Source organism: Haliaeetus albicilla, chromosome 22 (assembly GCF_947461875.1).
Source record: "Haliaeetus albicilla chromosome 22, bHalAlb1.1, whole genome shotgun sequence".
Classification (NCBI taxonomy): domain Eukaryota; kingdom Metazoa; phylum Chordata; class Aves; order Accipitriformes; family Accipitridae; genus Haliaeetus; species Haliaeetus albicilla.
The window spans coordinates 18050794-18078527 of NC_091504.1; the positions used below are offsets into that span (position 1 = coordinate 18050794).

General features: G+C 39.0%; 3 protein-coding genes across 12 annotated transcripts in view; 1 reads left to right on the forward strand and 2 right to left on the reverse strand.

Moving 5' to 3' along the window:
- Positions 1-14733, forward strand: part of LOC104312819 (radial spoke head 10 homolog B2) — a 31205-nt gene extending 16472 nt beyond the window's left edge. For 7 of the 8 annotated variants that reach the window (XM_069810148.1, XM_069810150.1, XM_069810154.1 and 4 more), the window contains one exon: positions 7156-7908. Coding sequence is in view for 2 of the 8 variants with exons in the window: in XM_069810150.1 (XP_069666251.1) it covers positions 7156-7318 (163 nt within the window). In the remaining 6 variants the exon portion in view is untranslated. Of the gene's footprint in view, positions 1-7155; positions 7909-14007 lie in introns of those variants that run through there. The other variant, XR_011329334.1, reaches the window with a different exon arrangement.
- Positions 13-15524, reverse strand: CCZ1 (CCZ1 homolog, vacuolar protein trafficking and biogenesis associated). Its single transcript, XM_069810155.1, has 15 exons — positions 15306-15524; positions 13435-13532; positions 13221-13314; positions 13049-13123; positions 11934-11981; positions 11227-11310; positions 8730-8905; positions 8006-8087; positions 7302-7363; positions 6254-6365; positions 5611-5644; positions 5152-5269; positions 2711-2869; positions 1543-1670; positions 13-367 (listed from the first exon to the last, which is right to left on the reverse strand). The coding sequence occupies exons 1-15, from the start codon at positions 15408-15410 to the stop codon at positions 312-314; spliced, it is 1431 nt and encodes a 476-aa protein (XP_069666256.1). The 5' UTR covers positions 15411-15524; the 3' UTR covers positions 13-311.
- Positions 15525-23753: 8229 nt separating this feature from the next.
- On the reverse strand, positions 23754-27262 carry LOC104323157 (parvalbumin, thymic CPV3). 3 transcript variants are annotated; one of them, XM_009926662.2, is made up of 5 exons: positions 27156-27262; positions 26493-26560; positions 25997-26129; positions 25451-25560; positions 23754-23891 (listed from the first exon to the last, which is right to left on the reverse strand). In XM_009926662.2, the coding sequence occupies exons 2-5, from the start codon at positions 26551-26553 to the stop codon at positions 23866-23868; spliced, it is 330 nt and encodes a 109-aa protein (XP_009924964.1). In that variant the 5' UTR covers positions 26554-26560; positions 27156-27262; the 3' UTR covers positions 23754-23865. The 3 variants fall into 3 exon arrangements, with proteins under 3 accessions (XP_009924964.1, XP_069666258.1, XP_069666259.1); XM_069810157.1 differs by having other exon boundaries at positions 27099-27210; XM_069810158.1 differs by having other exon boundaries at positions 25997-26094; positions 27156-27182.
- Positions 27263-27734: the final 472 nt, after the last annotated feature.

Here is a 27734-nt window from a genome sequence, read left to right on the forward strand (position 1 = left end):
AAAACAAAAAGATGCCCTTAAAAGTGTAACAATTATTAGTTTTATTTTCCAGTAAAATATTCACATAACGATATCAGAATGGAATGGTACAGATGAATTCAGACTGGTTTTTAATTAGTTTGCACATAAACATCTTTAAAATCTAAAAATTTTATGATCAAGAGTTTACAGATTTTAGTAGAAATTTTGATTCTTACAAAGCAAGTATTGCTTTACTATTGTCATTATTCCAGTCAATAATATGACTAATAACTTTTCATGTTGAACAAGTGTCTGACATTGACATCTTCAATAAATCAGCCCTTTGCAGATCAATCCAAGAAAAAAATATTATTAAACTGTGTTGCACAAAGTTTCTTCACTTCTTCTGTTAAAAAAAAAAAAAAGAGAGAGAGAAGATATTTCAGTATGATATTTTATAGGAATCTCCACAAGAAAAACCCTGGGGATCATCAGGAGATTCTATTAAATTCAAACAGAAAAAAACCTAGGAGTTTCTAATGTAGAAATACATTTAATGTTACTCTGTCTTCATTAAGAGAAGGTTGAGTCAAGTCTGACATTTCACACTGTCTGAAAGATGAGTTGTATTCTAAGTGGCTAAAGTGTAAATGATGGTTTGAGTTTGCTGCTTGGCCATGCATCTTGTCAAACTTTTACACTGCAATAGCAGAAGACTTAGTTTCAACAAAAGGAAGTATATTATAACCCCTTTTCAGGGGAAGGAGGGATTAGGGTAGTCTGTTAAAATAAATCAAGTCAGCTTTTTTTTCATGACAACTTTTGCTTCATGCTATTTGGCAGACAACATTTCCTAAGTTTATCAGGCACAGAAACACTCATTTACTGTTTCTGTATGGCAGGTTTGATCCTGAAAGACAATTAGAAATGACTGTGTAAGTCCTGCAACCCATTCTTCTTTTTAAAATTCAGGTTGCTAGGCTTTGGTCTTGGAAGAGTATTAATTCTTTCCCATCATCCAAGTGAGCACACTGCTTCCTATTAAAACAGCCCTAAAATTCCTGCAAGAAAGACTCAAACTGCCCTTTCTCTTCAAGTCTATATAAAAGCTTATTGCATCTTAAGGTTAATTTGCACTCTTAGTCATAGTAAATAATTCTTAAAACAGCATTAGAAACAAAACAACAATGGAATGAGGATCACTGACAGCATAGTCATTATGTGTAAGTAACCTACCCATGGACCACTGACAAGTAAAACCTAACTCAGATGTAAATATATTCATCTCAGCTGTAATACACTTCATTAATTACTCCTAAATTAAGCTTGCAGAGCTCTCCTATTATTTGAAGGAGGAAGAATGGCTGATTAATAATTAAGAACATCTGCTGAATATTTATGCTGTTCTTTCACAGCTGGTAGAAGGCAGACTAAAACCTTATGCAAACTTACCTGGTCTGTCATAGATCCATCCCTCTCTAGATTTCTTGTAAGATGGATTTTATTACTTCTCCAGGGACATACATTACTAAAATGTATTCTTAGTAACTGTATTTAAAGGTAATAAAAACCAATCCTTACCATTAACTTCAATCAGATTTGCATTTTTTTGATTCAAAATAACATACAGTTCTCGCTGGTCTGACTTCTTCCCAACCACCCAGTAATCACTCATTGCCTTCACAATAATTTCCTCATCTTCATCAACTCTGAAAGAAGTTTGAGAAAGTAAAGGTGGCAGCAAGTTCATCTTCAACATCTTTATTTGTAGTCATTAGGACAGCTTAATGTCATGAACTGTTGTGGTTGTGCAGTTTCAAAGAGACACTACCAATACTAACTTAGACATAATTCAGCAATCTAGGATGAAGGCTTCATAAACAGCTGCTTAGGACAATTACAGCCCCAGATGAGTAAATCGTCAATTTGTCCATCAGCCAAATACTTGAATGCTTTGAAGAAAACACCTATCCTCCATACCACTAAGGACATACTTCATAGAATTATGATTTGCTACACAGTGACCAAAAAGTTGGAGATGGTATGATGATATTAAGCTTTCACATTTCTAACTGTTAAACCTAGAACTAAACTGTGCTGAACAACTAGATGTATTACATAAAGCAGGCACTAACCCAGTACTTCCACAATATGAGGAAACATACTTTTTTAATTTATAGAAAAATGAAAACCTTGTCCTTAAGCAGAGTGGGAAAACTGCTACTTGCTAATTATAGACATCAATTATTCAGCATTTTTGTGTTGTTAATTTTTATAGTGACAGAGCATCTGTCCCACCTTGAAGAACCATACCCATTGACAAGAAGCCAGTTATCTTCTCTATCAGCAGTAACTGCAAGGTTTGCATTTCATCTACTGTCTAATCCCTAAAAGCAGCCAGCTTTTTCAGAGCCAGAGATTAGACAGACTTAAGTGCAAAAGCACTAGGCTTCACATCTCTTTTACGTTTGTTATGGCTACTCTTAAGTTTCAAATAGATGAGAGATCTTCTTGGATAGAGGCCCTGGTCCTTCTTCAAATTTTTTTTTTTTAAAAGGACAACAGAAGTTTTGTTTAAGACAGACTACTTCTAAACCAACACAAAATACCAAATACGACCCATGTTACACCATTTATCTCACAGAGCTATGAATAGCCATTCATGAACAAGACAACATCAAAGCTTCACTCATTTGAAAAAATCTACCTGATAGAAGGAGTTGCAGACTATTTAATAGTTAAGCATTACCTGGAGAAGTCACTGTTGATGTCACCGAGAATCTTCATGAGGTCAGGGTGAACAGATGCAAGTGATACACTGGGCGTTTTCCTCATGTGAATGGTACTTTTCTCTGCCAGGTTCATGTGATTGAAATAGATAAACTTAAACTGAGGCTCCTTCTCAGCCCTAGGAATATTTTAAAAAAGAAAAAGAAAAAAGGTGACTTGTGAATACTGACACATTCTACAAGCACAGGCTTCACAGGGAACAGGTAACTAGCCAGTGCAAAGCTTACTCAGACATCCTGAAGTTATCTTCACATTGAAGAGACCCAAGTACATTAAGACTTGTGGCATGACCAAACTTCATTTTAACACACTTTCTTGGATGGGAGGGGTGGGAAAAGCAAGCCTGCCAAACCAGCCAGTTCTTCCCCTTCTGCTGCTTAGGCTGCTCGTAAATAGACACAGGGGAGTCTAAAGGCATTGTCCCACTTCCCAGTAGTGGCTTGTTTGCATTTTTCTAATGAGCTGTTCTTCCTCTGTCCCCATTTTGTTTCTTTGCTGCTGTCCCCAGTGCCAGTCCAGTCTGGTTTGAATGGATGCTAGGTCTTTAATTTGATCAATAAGTAATTTTCCACTCACATCTTTGTTATTTGTTACAATGAAAAGAAAGAACTCTTCCTTGATCCAGGCAATTAGATTTCCCCCCATCATTTGTGTGGGCCAAGCAAGAAACTATTTTCAAACTCCTGCCTTGACAGTCTTCCTTCATTTCCTCTTTTATTAATAAAAAAATCTGTCACTTAGAGCTATAGTTTTGGTAGAAGTTACAACAAATTCAGACTGGCAAAAACTGGCTGTAACAATTGGTACTTCAGGCTATGTATTATTTAGAATCAGGGAGATACTGTGATGACACCACTCACCTTAGCAAACAACTAGATACCCTTGCTCTCTTGTCACCCAGATGCATTAGCATCAAGAAACTGTATCATGTTTTCAGGACACCATGGCATTAAACTTTAAAAGAGTTAAAGCTGCCAAAGCCAGTCCCAGATGACATTAAAAAACTCTAAGCTTAATGATTTAGTAGATTGGCACAATTTCAAGCACATCCTATTCTATACCCTGCGATTTTGCTCGTTTGGCATGCTACCACTAAATGAGTCTGGTCAAACACCTATCTTTGTTTTAATTCCTCTTTTGTTGTCATATGCAATGCTGTTCTTGCTTCCCCAAATAACAAATCTATCTAAAAATAAATATAATTTTATGGAAAATCAGCTATAGTTCCAAGTGAAGTATATTTTCCAAAGCATTAACATCCTTTTTGACTTTTTTTTTTTTTGCCACTCAAGTAGTTACCTCAGTCCTGCAAAACAGAAAAAATAAGACAGTTTCTTCCTCACCTACCATGCATGGCAACACTTCAAGAAGCAGTAATTCTGGAAAAAAAGTACTCAACCGTAAAGCTTATATTGTAACCAAATAATCCACTCACTAAAATCCCCATTTCAAACTGTTAAACAAAAGTTGTTCTAGTATCTAGACCTTCATTTTCCTTTTGGATCTGTAACAGAGTTAAAAGTTACATATACTTTGTCCAAGCTGTAAGTACTTTTGTCTAAGGCAATACTCAAGCTAGTGGTGTCAGTGTCCACTTGATGTGAAAAATACATTTCCTATTTTAACATTATACAAAATAGCAGAGAGTCAAAGCAGAAGTCAAAGGAAATCAGCACAAAGGATGTGGGTACAAAGACAGTGAGTGATCTTTTTAATTTTTTTTTTTTTTTTTTTTAACTCAATTGTTCTACTAGCCCAAGGGCTATTTGTGAACATTATAAGATTCTGTTTTCCTCAAGAAAAGTTAGAAAGTATAAACTGAAGTTAAGATTTTGCAGGAACTGCTACTTCTCTACTTCAACGTGGGCGACAGTGACAGAAGACTACCATGTCCATTGGCATTTTTGCCATCTGGTATATATTTTCGCAAGCAGAGTAATCTGTAGAACTCATCATCTGCATGGGTCAGCTAGTCTCATTTCACATATGAAAGAAACAAAACCTCGAAGTTCCACCTCTTGTATCTGAATAATCTGCTGACAGCTGGGGCTTGAGGAAGCAGAATCCCAGTTGATAATAGTGAGACTTATCTTAACATTTACATGATTCTTATTCTGCAACAATTATGCACATAGAGGAAAAAGGTTTCAGCCACACAATAGACATCTGTTCCGAAATTAGTAACATGTATGTTGTTACTTCAGGGAGACCTAAATATGCAACAGGCACTTTATAAATGCTTAACATGCAGAAAGGTAGGTAAACATCATTTAAAGTACACAGTTAACTTAATGCTTTCAACATTTGCACTCATGTTACGATTATTTAAGTTGTTCATTAAACCTAATTTTTAAACCAACTAATGAGGGACTGCAACAGGAGCAGAAACGTGGTACAAACCCTGATATTCTCTTGTTGATGTTGTACTGTTCACATATGTCTGATGCCAACACGGTGAGTTGAGGCCCAACAATGCTGTCCAGTTTACGGCAAAACTCCAGCGTAGGTGGAATTGAAGCTAGGTGATAGGTAAAGAAAAGGGAGAGATGAGATTCTCTTCCCACAGTTGAAGGTACAGTTTCTGTAGTTGTTTTCTTTAAACATCCATGAGAGGCCTCTCTCTTAATTATAACCTTCTGGATGATTTTGAAAGTCCATGGCTAACTGAAGCAATATTTACTCATTTTATTGTGTATATTGAGTTACTTATACCACTGGAACAAAAACCAAAAGACTGATAAAAGCACTCATGAAGAGGCTCAAATAACAAATTAACATGAGTATTTTTCAAGAGTAAAAACAAGTTGCATTTTTTACTAACTATGTCTTGCCAAATAAGTGATGCTAATAGGTACTTACCATCAATCATAAAGCAGACAGCTGCACTCATGGCCTGGAACAAAAAAGTTAAAGCAAAAAAACCATTTACAACAGGTTACCTCAACTACCTCAAATAAATGACAATACTTCAGTGAGGTCACACACAGGTAAACCAGTTAAAAAAAATAATCTACTTCAAAGGTAACACTTCAATAGGATAATCTCTTTGCAAACCTGCACAACACAGGATAGTTAAGATTTTAAAAACTGTTAACTGGGCTGAATTTTAAGTTGTAGGGGAAAGGTAAAATTTGCTAAAAATGCATTTTATGCAAGGATATATGTCTGCAAGAAACTTGCATTTAATTTAAAAAAAATACTAGTTTTTTGTTTTATTGATTAATACTACATAAAGCCAGGTATGAAACCACTTGAAGTAACTGAAGGCTGGTATTTTGTTTTAATAAAACAACTGTTTTGAGGAGGGTACAGGAGAGGGAAAAAGAGGATTCAGGCTTTAAAGCTTGTTGCTAGAAACACCAAGAGTTTTCTGTCTCTTTGCTTTAACCTGGTCGTATGAATTGTACAGAAAGACACATTGATAAGTACTTCACATCCTTGTCGTCTTCATTGTATATAGATTCCTAATTCTGTGGAATAATTGCATAGAAAAACATAATACCTTATAAACAATTAAATGAAGCTCTTCGTAAGTGTCATCAGTGTTAACAAATATTTTGGGGAATCGGCATTTTGCTTCCGGATCATTAAGGTTTAAAGGTCCAGTTAGAAACCTAGAAAATAATTCAATAGGTGAGATACGATGAATTCTTGCATTTCATTTTTTCCTATTTAACAGTTGTTCTTGAAACTAACAATTACTTGTGTCTATGAATGTATTTGAATACAATGCGTTTTCAGCTATCCAGATAGGCACAGAGCCCTTAATATATTATCTCAGCACTCTTACATTTTCAAAGTATTATTTGCATATATGCTCCAAAGAATTACAGAAACAGAATCAGAAAGCCTGAATAACACTAAGGAAATAAACTGTGCAGACCAAAGGAACAACGAAACTCTTTCCACATTCAAGTTGTGACTTATCTTTAAAAACCCTTTTTTTGTTGCTACTGGGAAAACACTCTTCCTTTGCTTTCCAACAGTACATTCAAATTAGTTTTATGTAAAACAGTGGTGTGCTAGAAGCACCTAAACTTGGAGAGATGTGGGGGACAGATGGATGGGACAAGGAGTGTGTGCCAGCGCCTTCATCCCAAAAGAATACAATAAATCAGGCAAGAGGAATTATTGTGATTAAAGAAAGACGTCCAAACCCACAACTATTCAAAATAACGTTGACCAGCTGATTAAGTACAGAATTCCCCACTCTGACATGCTGAGTACAGAGGGAAAATAAATAGATAAATCTCTAGATTAAATCTACACCTTTGTCTGAAGTGCCTGACTGAAAAGAAATGACCGGAGCAGTTCAAAAATTTTTCATGCAGTGCATTAAGAACAGTGGGGAAGAAAAACAAATGTGCAGTAATGTTAATGAAGCCTTTTCTCTTTTTTTTCCAGAGGTCAAGTTTTACATTGCACCAACTACTGTGCGACACTCTTGAATGAACTGTGTGTGGAAAACATACTCAAAATACATGTATTCCTCCCAAACATTTTGTCCTTGAGGGAAGAAGCAGTAGATGGTGACAGTAAACAAGAGCTACCTTCCATAGTGTTGTAGATTTCCTGGCATTTCAGCACGTATTGGAGAATCTCTTCCCGCTAACTGAAGCGAAAAAGAACACACACAAGAAAAAACAGCTTAGAGAGGTATCTTCTGTTACATTTTGTGGACTGGCTTTAAATCAAAGCAAACCATTTGCAGAAATCACCACTCATGAAGATACATACTTTGTGTAACATGAAGGAGATAAAGCTAACGTGTAAGAGATGCTGATAGAACAGGGCATTTTGATTTTGCATTTATTAATTTTAAAATTTCGCTTATGGAGCTTTTTGATGGGGGGGAGGGATAACTAATTCCATGTGGTCTTATGGCACTCCATGCTGCATTTAGCCATTAAGATGAAGCGATCCATTTGCAGTACTGGGCAGTCATCAGGTATCGACACTGAGTAAACTCTCTATCACTATCCCATATCCAATTTATCAGCACAATTCCTATTGTAAACATTAGGTACAAATACTACTGAGTTCAGTGAAGTGCCCCAAAAGCAATACATCCCAGAATTTCTAAACTAAAATTTAAGAGCAGGGCGCATGGAAAAAGAGATATTCCTCTCTGGTATTTTAGCCCTTAGTGATACCAAATAAACAGAAAGAAAATGAAGAAAAAAAACCCCAAACACAAAACCCAAAACTAACCCCTCCCCCCCCCCCAAAACAACCAAAAACCCCTCTATCATACCTCAGGCTCCATGTGCCTTGGAAACAGAGATGTCGTGAGATATTTGTATAAAATTCTCATGTCATCTTGTTCCAGTCCACTCCTAGAACATCAGGGAGAAAAAGAAACGCAAGTGATGTTTCTGCTGCAGTTCAGATCACATGTTTTCCTCTAACCAAAACTTAGGCAAAGCACATACCGAACTAGGGTAGCAACATTTCAGTGTCTCAGTAGATTCAATCCCGGAACATTCATCTTTAATAAAATGTTATGTTTATGTGCTAAATACAAACCACATCTAAATTAGCTGTAAACCAGAAGAGAAATAGAAACAATATTTAAACAACGATCAAGTTTGCTATTCTTAACTCCATTTTTAAGTAGGACTCTTCACAAGCATTGCCAGTTTCCTGGTTCAGAACCATATGAAGAACAATTCTTCAATTAACTGTCTCTACTAAAGGGTCCTACAGAGGACCTTGTATATATGCACAGAGGCTCTTAGGATGGAAATTACAAGGATACTTCTCTAGCTGCTCCTCAGGCCAACATGGAAGTAACCGTTTGGTACAGGTTAGAGATTTTAAAGCTAAAGACCAATGCCTTTCTTACATATCACTCATCCTACCATTCAGTTTTATCATCTTCATGCAACTCTTTCACTGATTCAGAAGCTTTGCTATTATGGCACTTATTTATAGGATAAGAAATTGAAGACACACAAAAGAATTATTGAAGTACCTACCAGATAAGCTGGTCATTGTAGAGAAATGCAGTATACTTGACTATGTTCAGGCTTTCTTCCATCCTGTTAATAAATGACTGAATTTTCAAGTAAGTCATTTTATCCAGTGGAAAGAAGCTGATTCCACAAAACACATCCAGCAGATCGCAAGACTGTAAATGCAGTGTCTGCAAGTACTAAGAGAATAATGACAGTTGTTTTTTAGAATTCAGAAAACTTCCAACATGTAGATTTAAATGACAAATTTGAGTCTAATCCCTGGTAATCTAGACTAACGATCAAAAAAAGCCCCCAAAACAAAAAAAAACCACCCTTCCAGTTCCACTTGTACGACATATTCCTTCATGGGGGACAGACTTTTTAGTAGGGTCTGTAGCAATAAGACAAGGAGTAATGGTTTTAAACTAAAAGAAGGTAGATTCAGACTAGATACAAGAATTTTTTTATTATGAGGGTGGTGAAACACTGGAACAGGTTGCCCAGAGAAGTGGTAGATGCCGCATCACTGGAAATATTCAAGGTCAGGCTGGAAGGGGCTTTGAGCAACCTGATCTAGTTGAAGATGTCCCTGCTCATTGCAGGGCAGGTTGGACTAGGTGACCTTTAAAGGTCCGTTCGAACGCGAACTGTTCTATGATTCTATGTGTGAGTGTGTGAATGTGATTCCAGGTGTCAGCTTGCTATTACTTAATCATAGTGACAACAGCTTTTAAGGCTAGCTCAAGATCTTTTGAGAGTGTAAGAAAGCACAGCCTAACTTACTAATATTTAATTTCAGAAGTAACTCTGTAGAAATATTAGCAGATAAATCCATTAGCTTTCAGTGTGCAAATGAAAAGATAATTTCTATTATTCTCTTTCTTGCTAGGCTGAAAACTTTACCAAGATTGAAATGCACTATCAAATGATCTGCTCTGTGAAAGATGAGTTATCCAATGGCTCCCTCTACAGTCATTTCACATTACCAAAACAACCAAGAAGTAAAATACTTGCAGACAAATAGCATGACAGATCTCTGCAACAGTTTATAGTCTAAGTCTCATTTCCTTTCAGTGTTTCAGTCCAGTCCAAGCCTGCTAGCAACACGTAGTCAATTTGTTCAATAAGGTTATAATAGAACAACGTGCATGACTAAATTTTTTAAGCATTTCTAATTCCCCAGCAAAAAAAAGAAACTTTTCCTTGGATTTCTTTGTTATGCAAATCCATAGCGATTACTGTTTTATCTTCAGTAGGAACTTCAAAGAAAAACAGTGTTTTAAAGATAAAAATCTATTACTTCCGGTTTTGCCATGCTCTATTTTTTAACTTAGTATAGACAGAAATATACACCAGCTAATCAAACAAGTACTCCTTGTGCCAAGAGTGTTCATTCTAGAGTCTTACAAAAAACAAGCAAAACCCCTCCCAAAACCCACAAGCAAAGGCTGTCCTAAAATCAGACTGAACTGTACTTTTGTTTACACTATCACAACATTGTGTTATTTTAAAAACCTGTTAAGAGAACAAAATTTTAAACACTAGTACACAGTGTCTACTCTCCATCATTATCAGAGATACCAATATTCACATCTCTACCACAAGAGAATTAACTGCTGACAGCAGTCCTCTGTTTCCTCCTCCCATGCAAACGAGAAAAATAGGTGCAGACAGACACTTGGGTGCCATCTTTTAAAGCCAGCTTGATGAAACTTTTCATGTAGGAACTCAAAATTCTGCCAGACATGACTACTCAGTCAGTCACGTTATTTGAAAAATACCTGAATAATATTTGATGGATTTCTTGCTCAGAAATAGGTTTTGGTTTCCACCCTTTCACTAAAACATTTGCTTTTAAAGACTGAAATTAAATTCTGAATACTAGTTATAACCGAGGCAATATTTCCTGAAACCTTATCAGACATGACTACTAATTCCACATGGGGTGGGGGGTAGAAGTTAAAAAATTACAACTATCCATTACTTCACAGTACTATAGGACTTCAAGTCTGTGCTTGCAGGTTGTGGAATCTCCACCCCCAGGTATTTTCAAGACTCAACCAGCCAAAGCCCTGTGCAGCCTCGTTTGAATTCAGTGTTACCCTACTTTGAATAGGAGGCTGAACTGGATGACCTCTCCAGATTCCTTCCAACCTGAATGATTCTGCAACAGTTACTCAAATAGGTCCGCACAGACTGTTACCATACTAACCAATCCAAACATTAAAACAGAATTTCCAAAGAATAAACATGATTCCATCGAAAAAAATATCCAACAGCTAAGCTGTTCCATCAAGCCATAACCTTGCTTGTGGTTCAACTCCACTTAAAGAACCTACCACATTAGTAGGAAGCAGGAATTATTTCCAAAAAATGAGCAACCAGACTTTTCGTGTTGCCACTACACCTTTTCCACTGCTCGTGTTTTATAGTCCTACTGCAGCCACATCGAGAAGATTTTTGCATTTTAATTCCAGTGCAGAATCACACTGTATGTGCCTGAAAGATAAGGTCTTACCCGATGGAAGAATTTCTCTAGTCTCTCCTTTAGAACTTTTACACCTCCATCTTCCATGGCTTTCAGGAATGTACCATTGAAAAGCTAATAGTTAAAAAAAAAAATAAATCTGTCAGTTGGGTAGTCATTTAAAATAATTTCTTATAACTCGGCCATGAATATAGCTAGATTACAATACAGCTCCTGTTTCTCAGTATTTGGACCCCACATAGATCCAAACGTACCCCTTCTTTATTGAAGAAACATCTCTGAGGTTTGCAGAGTCCAGGTATATATGGCAGCAGGGGCAGAATTAGAAAAGAAAACTAAATTCTTTAATGCTAGAGAAATTATCTGTGTCACTGAAGTATCTTGTGCTCTTGCTTTGTAACAGCCAGATTGATGGCCTTTATCCAGTATTGTTTCTCCAACAGATAATACCTAACACCATCAAAATCAAATGCTTAGTAGTGTAACTGCCCATGAAAAGAAATCTGGACTTCACAGAAATTAGAAAGCTCTTCTTTTTACAATAAGCTAACAAACCAGCACAGGTAACTGCAAAAGCTTTATTTTTCTCTTCCATCAGCACCATTACAGCTTCAGGAAGAGAGCAGACGATAGTAACGAGACAAGAATGTCAAAGCAATGATAAGCTTGCACATCCAAATGGTACCACGAGGATCTCTTCCTCTACCGAGAAGAGGAGCCTCCAGTATTAACTCTACCTTGTACATGCTGTAGCACTGCTGTAGGACCGAACTATAAACCTTGTCCTGCAGAAAAGAGAGCAGGACATTAGTATAAGCAGAGGGAGAATTTCAAATATTTTGGCTGAGCTCCACATAACATGTTTTCAAAGAGCCAGCAAACACAAAAATTAGAGCAATCAATCTCTGAAAAGTTAAACAGCATTTTCAGTCAGCGTCTAGAAATTTCTTTGTACTTACAAAGTACTATTTCTATAAAGGGAGTCCCTTCCACCCTTACATTTAATACCAAAAGCACCTTATTAACTCATGCACAAGACACAAGTTAAAAATAGTGCCCTTCCCTAAGGCCAGTGGTCAGTGAAAATTAACTTACATTTCTGACTAATTTTCTCTTCATCCAAGTCAAAGGCTAAAGGAGGTGGGACACCATAGCAGGTTTTTATTGAGCTAGGATCTTAACCCAGATGAAAAAAAGACTATTTTATTGTTTGTCTGGCAAAATAAGAGTGCCTGTGACACCAATCCTTTTCTTAGAACACAATGAGGACCAGAAGTAGTGCACACTGTAATGAACGGAGGCAGCATAAGCAACCAGCTTTTTAAATATTATTCCACCCAGTCAAATACCCTTCCTGTATACAATTAAACTGACCTAATGATACTGAAGTTTGGACATGAAATCCCATGATAGTTATGAGCTGTTTGTTTTTCCAGATTATTAGTAAAGATTACTAGCAGTCTTAAGAAAGTAGTAACATTATACTTAAACCTAATAAAAATACGTAATGTAAAATCTTGCAAGATCTTTATTAAACAAAGAGATCCTAAAAAAAATTCACCTATTCCAGGCTAAAAGTCTCACAGCTTTATATTTCACCGATGTTTATTGGGTGATCTTGAACTGCTGTTTGGATAATTCTCTCTCTTGCTCTCTTTAAACTTTATTGAAAAGTACTTTGCCCTTTTTCCATTTATGGAGATATATATTTTTTTATATATATATATAAAAAATCAATTTGGCAGCAGTTCAAGAAGAATCAAACTAAGATATTTCTGGAGGTACTCTTAAAATATAATAAAACCCATTTGGGGAAAAAAAAAAAAAAAAAAAGGAAAAAGTTCAGTATTACCAGTAATTCTTCTTCCTGATATTCATAGACTGGCTTTCCATCTTTGTGTTTTTCTATTATCGGATTCCGTACAACCTAGAAAGTGGAACAGGCTGGTATTAGACAATGCAGAATGCATTGAGAACATTGCGATATAATGTTTTAGAAATATGCATATCACATGCATAAGTACCATGACCATCCAGAAGTTTTCTTCAGGTTCATGGAAAAATTGTCTATTCTTCTGCGTATGTAGGGATTTTGCAGGTTTTGTTGGACTAAAAGTCCTGGAAGGAAAACATATACGTAGACATAGATATTTATACACACAAAAAGAAAACATACGATGGGAAATTTAAACTACAGTGCTTTGCTAATACAGTGAGCTGTGCAATCAGGCTGCATACCTTGTGAATTGTACTATAGCTTCACATAGTCCCACATTTCTAATTTTTTCATTCTTTTCTACTTCATTTGGGTGATAGAAGAGAATCTTCTTTTCCTCCTAAAATTTTAAAAAAGAATCAAAGCAAATGCATTTAATAGAATCAGAGATAAAGAATACTGAGTTCATGGTTTGCTTGTTTTTTAACTTTAATCCCTTAATTTCCTAGGCTGATTTTTATCTTGTAACTAAATGGGCTTCTGTAACAATGGATAAAAGGCATATTTAAGCACATTTAAACAGTCAGTCATCCCAAGATATCTCAAAACGCTTTATAAATTGAAGGCTATTGAAATAACAGGCCCTTGTCACTTCACAGCTCGTTCAAAGCAAGGCTGGCTTCAAAGCCAGCTCAGATTGCCCAGGGCCTTGTCCAGTCAAGTTTTGGATATCTCCAAAGATGGAGATTCCACAACCTTTCCAGGCCCCCCCTCTGCTGTTTGACCACTTCACTGGGAAGAATTTTTTTCTTCTATCTCATCGGAATTTCCCTTGCTGGAACTTCTTCCGTTACCTCTCATCCTTTCATTTCAAGGACCTGACTCCATCCTCTATAGCCACCCTTTAGGCAGTGAAGACAGCTATCAGACCCCCTTCCACATCGTCTCTTCTTCAGGCTGCACAAATCCAGTTACCCTAAGGCTCTCCTGGTACATCACGGACTGCGGCCCCCTGACTGACTCAGGGGCCCTCCACTGACCTTGCTTCAGTTTGGCAGTATTTCTCCTGCTCTGGCAAGCCCAGAGGAACACAGTGCTCACCGGCAGTCTCACAAGCGCTGAACAGAGGGGAAGCAATCACTTCACTTGACCTGCTAATGCATACTCACTCAAAACAGCCTGGTATGCTGTTTTCGCTGCCACAAGGGCACACTGCTGATTCACGTACAACCTGTTGTTCACTTAGGACTCCCTGGTCCTGTTTTGCAAAGCTGCCTTCTAACCAGTCAGCCCCTGGCCTGTCATGTTGCACGAGATTATTTCATTCCACACGTGGGACTTTGCATTTGCCTTCATTGAGCTCCACGAGGTTTCTGCTAGCCCATTTCCCCAGCTCGCTGAGGGTCCCTCCGAATAGCAGCCCTACCCTCCGGTGTGTCAACAGCTTCCCCCGTTTGGAGTCACCCATGGACTTGTTGAGGGTGCACTCAAGTCTCATCGCCCTGGTCATTAGTAAGTATGTAAGAACACTGCCCTGTTCAAAAACTATTAAAACTAAAGATTATCACATGAACCATAAAATACACTGTTATCTAAAAACAGAGGCTCTAGCTTCTTGAATTTACTTATTAAAGATCTCAATGGCAAGAAAATACTGGCAATAACTTGAATTTTTCCCCATTTAAACACTAAGCTTTCGACCATGCTGTATCTACCTGGAGAAAATTACTTTTAGAAAAAGTTACTTCCTCAGTAAAACATAGTTACCAACAGACCAGCTCCCCATCTACAATATTTTACGTGCTGCTGTCGAAAACCCCCTCGGCTACCGTTCCTTTTTAGCCCGAAGCAGAGGCAGACCCAGACGCAGGTAGCACTCGTCCCCGGCCCCGCCGAAGACAGACGAGACGCGAGCCCCGGCCGCGGGCAGGGAAAGCCGCGGCTCCCTCCTCCCCAGCGGCCGCCTTTGTTCGGGGATGCTCGGCGGGGGGTGGGAGCCGAAGCGTTAATCCCGCGGGCGCAGGCTGCGGCCCAGGCCTCGGGGAGGGACGGCAGAGCCGAGACAGCCGCCCCGGCCCCCCGACCCCGCGGCAACAGAGCCCGGGACAGAGCCGGGCCGGGAGGCTGCCCTCCTCTCCCCACAGCCCCGGGACGCGCCGCGCCGCTCCGGTACCTCTCCCTCTTTGGGGCCCAGCTTGGGGTTGTAGATGAAGAAACTGAGCAGGGTCGGAGCGAGCTGTTTCTCCTGGCCGGCTCCCCCCGCCGCCGCCGTCGCCATACTGAGCCTGAAGCGAGCGCGCCTGGGGCCGGCAGCCGCCACACACCATCAGGGAGCAGCGCGGGGCCCTCCGCCGGCACCGGCCCCGCAGCACTTCCGCCTTCTTCCCCCCCCGCCCCGGAAGAGCACGGTGCGGACCAGGAAATGCTCCCCGGGCCCGGCGGAGGGCGGGGGACTAGGGGGGACGATGGCGCTCCGCAGCGCCTCCGCCGGCGGGGAGAGGAATGGCGGGTGGGAGGGTAGGAGCGCGGGGCTGCCCGGGCCGGGTCAGCCGGCTCCGGTCACTGCTGGGGGGTCTAGGGGCTCGCCGGAGGTTGGGGAGCCGCGGGGAATCCCGTCTTCCCCTCAGCAAGAGGCTGTGCCCGGTCAGTGATCCGTGAGCCCTGCTGGAGCTTCCCAGCACGGCCCCTCCCGGGCAGCCCCTCTGCAGGCGGAAAGTTACTGCCGGTCGGACCGGCGGGTTCCGCAGTGCCAAATCACCACTTGGCCATAACACCCCTTCTCTGAAGAGCAAACTCAGCGCGGTTCAGTTCCCTTCTGATTCGTTCAAAGGTGCCTGGCAGCTGAAAAAAAGTAGAAACGCTTTATTTTTAGAGGTAAAATCCGAGATTTGAAAGATGAGATCTACAAGTTTGAATATGTTGAAGGAAATGTCATCCAGCATCACTTAGTGCAGGTAATTCTTTCTCCATAAATAGATACACTACGTTTATTCTGATTATTTTTCGGTTTTTTTGTCTGGCATATTTAAGATAGTGGCATTTAACTAATAAAGTACTCAAGAAGCTTTTCTGTTACTTTTCAGTTCCCGTTTTAATCAAAATTCAGTGTGAACTAAATTATAAGTAAAACCAGCTACATGGTAAGAGATGTATCACTTTGCTTCTCTATAGGAGTATGAAGTTCAGGAATCTGAATACGCTGAAGTTACATAATTGCTTAAATAAACACCTAGGTAAGGTATAAAAGATACAGTTGAACATCTCATTCCACCAGGTCATTTAGAAAAGTGGACCAGAAAGCTTTCTTAAAGTTGTGCCAGATTAAATCTGGAGGAAAAGAGTATTTCTTGAGTTTTTCCTTTTTCACTTATGTTCTTATTTTGGTTCCTATCATCACTCTCAGTTTATATTTACTTTCACTGCTAGTGTCATTCTGGACAGTCCTCACCAGCCTCAGCAGCTGATGGCTTACTTGAGAACCCAGTTCAGTGCTGTAGGAGCACTGTGTGCAATAAAGATGCTGTAAGACTGCAGTAATTTAATATTTAATGTCTGTACTCAAAAAGTGAGCAGTGTAAGCAAGATAGAGGTGACTACTATTTCCCCTGGGCTGGTAGAGTCAGCATGCAGCTCTGTCTCGCATCCCTATTGCCATGCTATGGCTGCAAACCCTCCTGGTACCTGGCCTGAGGGAGGCAGCTGCCTCCTGTGAGGGAAGGGAGGCTCAAAATGGAGGGGGCTGATTCTTGTGAGGGAGGGGAGGCACAGAATGGTGGAGACTGCTGTCTATGAGGGAGGGGAGGCACAAAATGGAAGGATTTGCTTTTTGTGAGGGAAGGGAGGCACAAAGTGGAGGGGCCGGCCTCCTATGAGGCACAAAACGGAGCAGGCTGCCTCTTGTGAGGGAGGGGAGGCACAAAATGGTGGAGGCTGCCATCTACGAGGGAGGGGAGGCACAAAACGGAGGGAGCTGCCTCCTGTGAGGCACAAAACAGAGGGAGCTGTTTCATGTGAGGGAGAGGAGGCACAAAATGGTGGAGACTGCTGTCTGTGAGGGAGGGGAAGCACAAAATGGAAGGATTTGCTTTTTGTGAGGGAGAGGAGGCACAAAATGGAGCAGGCTGCCTCTTGTGAGGCACAAAATGGAGGTGCTGGCTGGCTGTGAGGTCTGGTGAGGCCCTCTCAGACTGGTTCACCATGGAGTTTGAATATGTGAATGTAGTCTGTGTGCAGACTCCCTTTCCGTGGGTGCAGAGCTCATTACCACCTTGGGTGTCACCTTTCCTGCCTGCATGCATGGCATTTAACCCAAATCTCTCAAGAGCTGAGCAACTCCCTGTGTGCGGACTGGACAGGTAGGAGCAACACAACAGACTGAGCCATAGCAGCAGACAGAGCATTTCCAGTTAGCACCAGCCAGGTCTTAAACAGCTGTAGGAACTGTTTCCAAAGCTGCAGAGAGAATCTGATCTATAACTTAATGCAGATGTTTTCAGAAAGCCCATGGCAGAAGGTGATTCCTGCCTCTTGCCAGCACAAGAAAGCAGGATGGGGAAAGGTCCTGCTTTGCTGAGCTCTGTGGGGTTTCCCTGAGCAGGGGCTGAGTAAGGATCAGGCCAAATGTGTCAGGATGAGACATTCAAATAAAGTAATTGTCACTTCCTACCCTACAGCTGTGAGTTAAAATTCAGCAGTGTGCACAGATCAGCCCTTTAGAGTTATGGTCTGTCCGTCTGAAGGCTGCAGTGCAGACGAGACAATTTCTGGGAACATCCAGTCAGGATTGAATACATCAAATGAAAAAAGCAAAGTACCCCTTCTTGCTTGTGCTGTACTACAGAGCAGGGTAGAGTGGTGATAAGGACTGCAGGCCAGAGCAGAGGTTAATTTCTTTATACTACTCACTTAAAGCAGAACATGGAAATTCTTAAAACCTGGTGGTACTGCTGGTCAAGTTAATTAATTTCTTAGCAAAGAAATTATAAAACTGCAGTGACTGTGGATTTTGGCTTGTGTTGAGTCAAACCTTTAGATGTGTGTTTGTTCAGGTCTTAATGCAATGGAGATCTTGGTCTATGACTAGGGTGACTATTTACTGCTGTAATACAAACACTGTTGCAAGGGATATATTGTGGAGGCATGTACGGTTGGACAGTGGATGCTTACTGTAATTGGTGATTGCTAAGGAAGGTGTTTCCATGCCAAACTTTCTCTAGGAAGGGAATTAATGTACGTGTAGTGATTGCTAAAATATAATTCTGTTCAGTGTATCCTCATCAGTAACTTGACATCACTTTTGGTGGAAGTATCTGTGAGAATCTACAAAAAGTGATAACAGATTCAATTAAATTATTACTTTTCTAATGTACAAATCAACAGGGCAGGAAGAAACGTCGATTGTGGTTCCAATTTCATCCCATCTTCTTAATTGTATGTGCAGTAACACCACACCTTGACATTTGCAAAGTGGAATCAGATCACCCCAAGTTTGAAATGTGATTCCTAGCCCATGATTATGTAAAATTAAACTGCTGCACGAGTATGTTGGGAATTTGACAGGACAACCCCTGCTGCAAGAGACAAATAATTAACAACTTTATGAGTGCTTTCCAATGTATTAAAAAAAATATGTAGGAGTAAGAAATAGTATTGTGTGGTTGTACATTTTGGTTTGTTGAGCCTATTTCTAGGTCCTGTTTTGAGCACTTCCGTCAGCTGCATAGTAGCAGACTTAACAAAAAGGTATACTATAAATCACTCTGGGTGTTAGAGCTGACAGCTGTAAATAAATACAGCTGACAGCTCAAATAGCTGTTCCATTGACAGTATGTGGTCTAAATGTGTTAACAAATGCGTAGACTCAGCAGTTTGGGATTAGTTTAGCAAATAAATTACAAAATAGCGCTGTGATCCAGCAAAAAGCACAATGCCCGTGTATCCCTGGTCTGCACGCTTTGTTAATACTGTAACAGGCCGTTGTAGCTCTATGTGAAAATGCAACACTGCAGCTAGATGCCAGGGTCCTGCTAAGAGTATCATTCATCTTCCCCAGATTTCTTCTTAGTGTGATGTCAAGGAATGTGAGCAACTATCTGAGTGTCATGGTGAGTAGAGATGGTTTAATAATGGATGTGTTTGCTTTGTAGGATCAGAGACTTCATAAAGAAAGGTAGTAACTTTACACTAGCTTTGGTTATGATTAAGGATACAGAGTTACTGAATAGCAATAAAATCTACTTTCACACAAAACTTGAGATATTTAAATGTTTTTATTTGTTTGATGTGTTTAACAGGAATGCCTAGAGTGTTTACTGGCCTGGATCTGTAGTACATGTGAAAGAAAAGCTGGGAAGAGAGGATGAGGAAGGGGCTAGACAGTTAAAAGGATTTCAGGTCTGAAGATGAATTATAGTAATATGTTAATTATTTCTCTGCTGATCACAGCAAGAAATGGGAGAGAGAATTACGTAAAGAACTATGTCATAGTTTGACATATTTAAGGCATGGTGTTTTTTATGCTTAGAGGTTGAATAAAGCCATTATTTATTCTTTTATATTTTGATTTTAACTATTCACATACAGGGTAACATGGCACAAGGTATTATGGGGTAAATAATGTGAACACGAAATGGAACTCTGGAGACCTGTATTTTCATGGAATCACAAGTATTCTGGTATTTTCTAAAATGTATTTTTATAGTTGTTGTGTCTACTGAATAATTTTAGTATATAATGTACAAGTGGTAATTCTGATAACTAGTTGCAACTTTTATTGCAATGCGTAAGCATGTTTGTGAGTAGTAGCTGATTTCTGAATGCTGCCTGTCATGACAAATCTTTGTAGTGAATGCAGTTGATTAATGCAGTCCTTATTTCCATCCCATTCATTAAATATATGATTACAGAAAGTGGCTGCTCATTCCCTTCAGTGAGCACCCATATCCACATATTAAATGCTGCTTAAATACGGTAAATATCTTTAATTTTTCCTTCCTTGTCAGTCAATAAAGCCCTGCCCAGGAGCTTTCTCAATTACAAGTGCCTACTTGAAACAATTGGTATTCTACATACCATGTCTCTAGAAGAATGCTTACTGATGGCATTCTGTTTTAGGCCATGGAGCAGACAGGTATCTTTGTCAGTGATTAAATCCAGTTTAAGTTATCCCTATCACATGTTTTACAAGAGCATTCAAAAATATGATTTGGCATTTCAAGGATTCTAGGGAAGTTGTTTTAACTTTAGAATTTTCTTCCACTTCAGAAATCCTACAAATCAACAAGTTTTCCTTTACTTAAAATGTTCTTCCACAGAGAACAGTAATTTGCTGGAGTAGCTGCTGTACTATTAAGGTTTTTTAAGGTATTTTTTTCCATATGGAAATGCATGGAAAGATTTCCTTTAACTGCAATACTTTGTATGTTAGAGACATCTCAGAATATCTCAAGTAGAGTAAGTGGGTTGTATTTTTTCTGTTTGGTGCTGTAGTGCACAACTTGTATACAATAATAAGCTACAAACAACTGAGACATGTTTTGAATTAGTAATGATGAACAAGATTTTTCTAAAGCCTTAACATACAAAATAGTTAAAAGGATATGTATCAGGCCAAGAAGTGCTTCCCTAGTCTTTTTGTTACTTGCCTCTTGGTTGAGCCCAAGTACATTTTGTAGTTCAGATGTTCTACAGGAACTTCAGATGCAGACAGCTGTGATACATTCTTCTTTCTGGGAAATTAATGAGGTTCTAATTTCACTCAAAAAATTGTGGACCAGGGCACCACATGAATCTTCTGTCCACCTCTGTACAGTGACCTGCTCCAGCAATGTGTTGCATCTCAGTGGAGAATAACAGAATTTGTACTTTGCCTCTGGGTTTCTTTGTCTAGGTCCGTGGTGCAAAGGCTGACACATTGAGAGGAGCTAGGGTTCAGAGTGCAACAGCAACTGGAAAATTCTTTATTTTACATGCATTTGCCTGCCTGATGTAATATGATTAGTCAAGGTCAGGACGCTTAATTGTCAGTGAAATGAAGAGCGATTTGTTTGTTACATGTTGTCGTGGTTTAAGCCCAGTCAGCAACTAGGCACCACGCAGCCGCTTGCTCACTCACTCTCACCACCCCCCAGCCCAGTGGGATGGGGGAGAGAATCAGGAGGGAGCAAAAAAAGTAAAACTCATGGGTTGAGATAAGAACGATTTAATAACTAAAGTAAAATAAAATTTAATACTAACAACAACAATAATAAAATATAATAATAATATTAGTAATTAAAAGGAATATAATAAAATTTTTAAAAGGGAAAAAAAAACAATCCCAAGAAAAGACAAATAATGTGCAATGCAATTGCTCACCACCCGCTGACTGATGCCTGAGCAGCGATCTGCCCGTCTCAGCCAACTCGCCCCAGTTTCTAGATTGAGCATGACATTCTATGGTATGGAATATCCCTTTGGCTAGCTTGGGTCAGCTGTCCTGGCCATGCTCCCTCCCAGCTTCTTGCACACCTACTTGCTGGCAGAGCATGGGAAACTGAAAAATCCTTAACTTAGGGTAAGCGCTACTTAGTGACAACTAAAACATCAGTGTGTTATCAACATTATTCTCACACAAAATCCAAAACACACTGTACCAGCTACTAAGAAGAAAATTAACTCTATTCCAGCTGAAACAAGGACTTGTGAACTCCTCCAAGACCCTTCTGTCATCAGACTGGTTTTGTTGCCAAGAACACACTTTATTTCTTGTGACTGCCCTGTGACATCCATCTTATGCTATGAGAATCTCCATAGGTCAGATCCTCAGCTTGTGTAAATCTGAGTAGCTCTGTTTAAGTCACTGATACTCTAGTGATTTATGCCAGGTGAGCATATTTAATAATGTTGAGAAATACTATTAAAATTCTATGTTCTTTTTTTATCTGTTTGTATTATTTTTGCACAATAAAAGGAAAAATGTGATGACAATATTAAATTCTCACATGTACTGAGTATACCAACTTACAAACAACTTGTACGCCAAATTAAGCTGCTTGAAAACATTTTGAAATGGGACAAAAATTCTGTTTCCAATCGTCAACTGTTAAGAATTGTGGATTAATATAAGGCAGTAGGTGTTTCTTGGCTGGCTCTCCAGTACTTGGCTCCCAAAAGAGTAGATGGCTGCAGAGAAGACATAGAGGTGAATACTTGGGGATGAATCATTATAGAATTTGTATTGGTGCAGCTGTCTAGGGTGTCTTGGAGAGTGGCACTCCATGAACTTTTCTTCACACTGAGTTAAAGGAGTATTTTAATTTAACTGCTTTTGCTTTGATGATGAACATGTTTGAGGCCAACAGGAATTTTTCAGTTACTGTTTTGTTAGGTTTGCAAAATACAGGTTGTGAGAAAGAAAAGGGCCTAGCATATTGAAGCATTAGCCATATGCCCTCTGTCTTTGTGACTTTGTTGCTCTGAAAGATATATAGCCCTTCTCGCAAGCGCATTCAGATTCTTTAGTGTCTTCCCCAGCAATAGCTGGTTATCTCATGAACAATTCAGCTCTGGTTTTGGTGTTTTTCTGCACAATGACCAGTATTTATAGAGACTTTTGGAAAGAAAAAATGCAGTTAATTTTGAACGTTGTCATTTGCAGCAAAGGAAGAAATGCATTGAAACTGCAGTGACTAAACCATTCACTTTGCTGAAAAGGCTTCTGTTTTGTTCTAGTGACTCCTACAAGCTGCATGTGTATGAACTGCAGTATATAGCATTTGTTAATGTTGCAAAAGCAAGTGAATATATAAATACTCCACCAGAGCATCTGAACATCTCTCTTTTCTAGCGACTGAATTGTTTGTTCATAAAAAGACATTTCTTCACCATCCCCAGAGATGGATGCTTTTGTGAAGGACATTTTTAATATGGCAGACGTAGCCTGGAAATACCAGGTAGAGTACATTGGAGCTTTCTCAACATGCATTTCTACAAATCCTTCCTCCACACTTCTAGTCCTCCCTATTGAGGAAGCTAGAAAATACCACCAAGAAGATATCTGTTGCTTCCCGTCTGCTTTTTAAAGCCTCACAGTTATCTGAAACCTCAAGTCCACATAGGCTTTCCTTTTAGTTCTTTCTGCAGGAAAGCATGTGGTTTTTACTTTCTTGTTCTCTTAAATGGCTGATGTAAAAAGAGCGGTTTGAAACTGCAACAGTCTCATGCAGAAACCACTTCTTAAGCAAAAACATATGACTGCTTTTCACTTGGAAGTCAGTGTGAGATTTTACCCTCACCTACCTCACAATTATATCTGAGCTCCTAGACTTTGATGAAGAGCTGAGTCTTTTGAGAACTTCAAGATTAATCCAGAAGGCCTATGGGAAACAGAACTCCCACTGATTTCAGATGTTCCATATGTGAAGGTCTGAAAAGAATCAAGATCTTGGAGGGATTAACAGTTTAAGAATGCAAATTTCAGTTTAGCAGTCAGAAAAGCAGACACAAGCTACAGTATGTGATTAATTTTTATTGGATATTTTTAAGGGAAGTGTCTGCTAAAGTAGAGTTTAGAACATGGTAAATGGTCCACACAATGAAAAAAAAAATCATTAATCAGTGTTTCATTATGTTGCTAAGGCAATGAACAAATAACAGACACTGTCAAGATAAATAAGGAACTCCTGACTTTAAAGGTTTTGGAGTGTCTCATGTAGATTCATCCCAATTCTATCTTGTTTGGTCCTTTTGAACCTCTAAGACTGCACCATTTCCTGGAATTCTGCAAAAGATAAGAGAATATTTACAGTAGAAATACTAAAATGAAAGGATTAAGAGTAAAAGATTAGTGGCTTATCAAGAAATTTAGACTAAGAATGAGCAGAAAACAATTACCTGATAGATGACCAGAGGAGAAGAAACACATATGGAAGAGAGACATTGCCTAAACTTCCTCTTCTAAACAGCAGATGGAAAGGCAGTGTTTTGCTGACATTTATAAGGAATAATAAAATGTTCAGAGCAGTTTTAGCCTTCTCTGCATAATACTGATCTTAGGCAAAAATAATGGAATGGCTAATATGGAATTTGAGTAAGAAGTATTTAAGAGCTGAAGTAGAAGAATGAAAAGTGAGTCCATGGGTCTTATTAGCTGCTTGTAATGCTTCAGCAGTTGAGAAGTGTTGATTTAGAGCACAGTCTAAAACCAAAAACATTGTGCAGTTCCATGTGGTATGGTACTGAAGTATTGTGTTGTACAATAAGATATTGTTATTTGGAACTTTTAAATGTTTGGCTTCTGTGAAAGTATCTGATCAGTCCCGTCCTTGAATGATTGTATTGGTATATAGATTGCTTCTTAAATCATGTGTGTTTATTCTGGCACATTTCCTAAGGAACTGGATTTAATTCCTTCCAAAGAAAGAAACAGATGAGTTCTGTCTTCTTAGCACAGTGAGCTAGGGAATCTGCACACCAGCACATTCCCTGCATGCTATTCCCTAAGCCCCTTTCATGCTCGTCTAGGCAGCTTGCTTCTCTCATGGGGTGAGTTGCCGTTGGCTGCAAGCCTTTTGTGTGAGTGTGTTCTTCCTGTTCTAAATGGGACACAGAAATATGGAATTATGAGAGCAGGAGTTTTCTGCATTGAGCAGCTATTAAATCGCACCGGCATTTCCATGGGGTGAGTGCAATATGCTGCTTCCTAAACCAGCTGCTTCTTCCTATCTGATCCTTAACCAGCCACTGAAGATAAACAGCATCCATCCCCATGCACAGAGCCTGTTGTGGGATCTCGTGTCGGGGTAGTGACACTTGATCATTCTCTTCTCCTCATTATGCAAAACAAATATTGAACTATGTGCTGCTAGCTCTTGTATATTGTGAATGATTTCACTGACTAGTGGACTTTCTGTTGGGACATAAGTGCTATAAATGAGCTGATGTATGTGCCGTTGATTCTTCTGTGTAGAGCTGGTTCTTTTGTCCTTGATTTTACATTTGTGTATTACAAGTGATGCTAGTGCTGCCTTATATCAGAGTAAGTGGGAGGAGAAATGAGGGCCAGTTTCTTTCAAAACAACTTGAAATTTGTGAGTGAGTGGCAATGAGAAAGTTCCTTAGGGCAGCCTAGGTGGGGGTTTTTGACTTGCTTGTGCAAAAAGAGTTGCAGAGATGAACCTGTAAGATCAGGGACTGTTTCTGCCCTTAAACAGGTTGCTACTGCAAGGGTTTCACTAAAATCACTGCAGGTACATTAATGTACCATCAACATAAAAGAGAATCACACATCATTACAACACATCCTGAGGAGCCTTATTCTATGTATAAATAAGTTAATACCTTCGGCCCCAATTTTACCATCCCCATCATGATCTGCAGCTGCCAAGAAGGTCTTTGTTTCTGAGGTGGTTAACACTCTGGCTCCACACTCAAATCTCTGAAGGAAATACCTGGGAAGAAAACAGCTGTAATTATGATTTTCACAGAATATTATGCTTTTATGCTGGCTGTATAATCAAACTGATAGCTATCTATAAATAAATTATTTACCACAATAGCCAAGTCCTCCAAACACTGCTTTGTTTGACAAGCTAAATCTTAGTCATATACATTTCTGCTTTGTAAGTCCAGCCCTGATACAATTGATTCAGCCCACTACCAAAATCCAGCCCCAGGGAGTTATTTTTTTCTATACTGAGTATTAAAGGCAGGTATTTACTAATTTGTTTTTCTCTGTAGGGATTATCTACTTAAATATACCTTTCACAATCTGCTGAATGTTGTATCAATGTTCAGCATAACTTGTGCTCACATTTACAGAACAGTTCTGGAAAGAAAAAAGTGCTAATTTTTTGATAGCTTCTAAATAGTTAACAAAATCCTTACTTGAGCTCATCTTCCTCAATAAAGCCACTTTGATCATTGTCGAGAATCCGGAAAATCTCCTTGAGCTGGCTGCTACTCTTTTTAGACATCCCACTGATCTGAAAGAATTTTTTGGGACTAAAGGAATCTGGAGCTGAAAATAAATTAATAAATAAATTAACCCCAGACCACTGCGTTCACTGTTCCTAAATGGTCTGAGGATGCTGCTTTGTTACATTTTCATTGTTCTAAACATGAACGATAGATAAAGCCTGTCAAAGAATGAATTTTGTCATACTGCACCATACCCCCTAAACATCAAAAAAAATCACATGGGGATAAGTTACAAACTGACAATATAAACCAGTCATGAACAAATATACTGTGACAGCTAAGTAGAGAGATTACAGGAATCTGTTTACAGTATGCACGTGTTCAGTATTCCTTTGGGACTGAATTAAACATGCCATGTGTTACACAAAATAATAGATTTTTAGAGTTTTAATTGTTTTCTCACCTTGGCAGTCCCGCAGAGCAGCAGCAATATCAGAAGGGCTTAGAATGTCTGTAAGGCTCATTTTAACCCTGTGCAAAATAGTATATTGCAAACAGATTTGTGAAATGCAAATGCATCTTACAAAAAATTGGTTTTTCTGTGTTTCAAAGAATACTATATGGCTAACGACTTCTAAGGGTAGATGAATCTAATTGATTGAAGCAACATCACTGCTATTCCTAAACAAATAGAAGGTTTAGTACATTACTTTCTTAAAAATAGCAGTGCTGAAATAATACTTTTTAATGAGATGGATTACATAAATGGTGTTGTGAATTGATGATCAATTTTTTATCATTTAACTGCATCCTATTTAAGTACAGCACATTTTTAAACTCTATGTAACTGTTAATCTAACAATTAGTCTTACTGGAATGCATGGCATCTGGCAATACAAATAACAGTATATGCAGTGGAAGAAAGAAAGTGAAGAAGGTTTTCTTCTGGTTTCTCCCCCAACAGCTCTGAAGAATAAAAAGAAAACTGATACTTATCTATATAAGGTCCATCCATATGTAATTCCAGCAATTAAAATAAAAATCTTAGAACGATGGTTATTGTACTTACTACTGGTGCAGCTCTGCACAGTAATTTCATTTAATTAATCTCAAATCAGCTGCTCACCTTTATAGTTTTCTCAGCTAGGTAAAGGAAAAATAGCTGAGGAGATACCAGGCAAAATAGTAATGTTGGCTCTGGCTTGCCACTCTGGCTTATAAAGGATTCAAAAGGTGACAATAACCACTACTTAGGTTACTGTTTCATGGATCAAATGTTTGATTTGAGACCTAGCTCAAATTTCTTCCTTAACTAATTAAACTTTTCTTTCTATTTATATCCTAAGATAATATGGACAAGAAGAACAGGTTTTTTTAATAAATCCACTTGTGCTTAATTAAGTACAACTCTGCCATCAAAACATAGCCTTTCAATCTCCAAGTATGCTAAAGATTTTCTGTTAACCTCTGGACCTTAAAGTCGCTCCTCGGAAGATGACTCCAGCAGTCAAATCCTTATGAAAAGAAACTAGTTTGTTTTCCGCAAGTCTGTTGATCCTTTGGAATGTATAGAGGAAGCTGGAGATGAAAGATCAGAGGTGACAATGTGTCATTCTGACAAAGATAACTTGTCACTAGGATAGAGGAAAGCATGCTATAATTTGGGGTGATCTTTCTACAGTAAGCTTCATTTCATATTTCATGA

Coding starts and splice junctions, on each gene's coding strand:
- CCZ1 (XM_069810155.1), bottom strand. CDS start 15,410: ATGGCGACGGCGGCGGCGGGGGGAGCCGGCCAGGAGAAACAGCTCGCT. Junction 7,364..8,005: donor CAAGGCACATGGAGCCTGAG/GTATGATAGAGG, acceptor TTTTCGCTTCAG/TTAGCGGGAAGAGATTCTCC. Junction 2,870..5,151: donor ATCAACAAGAGAATATCAGG/GTTTGTACCACG, acceptor AAATATTCCTAG/GGCTGAGAAGGAGCCTCAGT.
- LOC104323157 (XM_009926662.2), bottom strand. CDS start 26,553: ATGAGCCTTACAGACATTCTAAGCCCTTCTGATATTGCTGCTGCTCTG. Junction 26,130..26,492: donor TGCTCTGCGGGACTGCCAAG/GTGAGAAAACAA, acceptor ATTTATTTTCAG/CTCCAGATTCCTTTAGTCCC. Junction 23,892..25,450: donor TGGTAAAATTGGGGCCGAAG/GTATTAACTTAT, acceptor TATCTTTTGCAG/AATTCCAGGAAATGGTGCAG.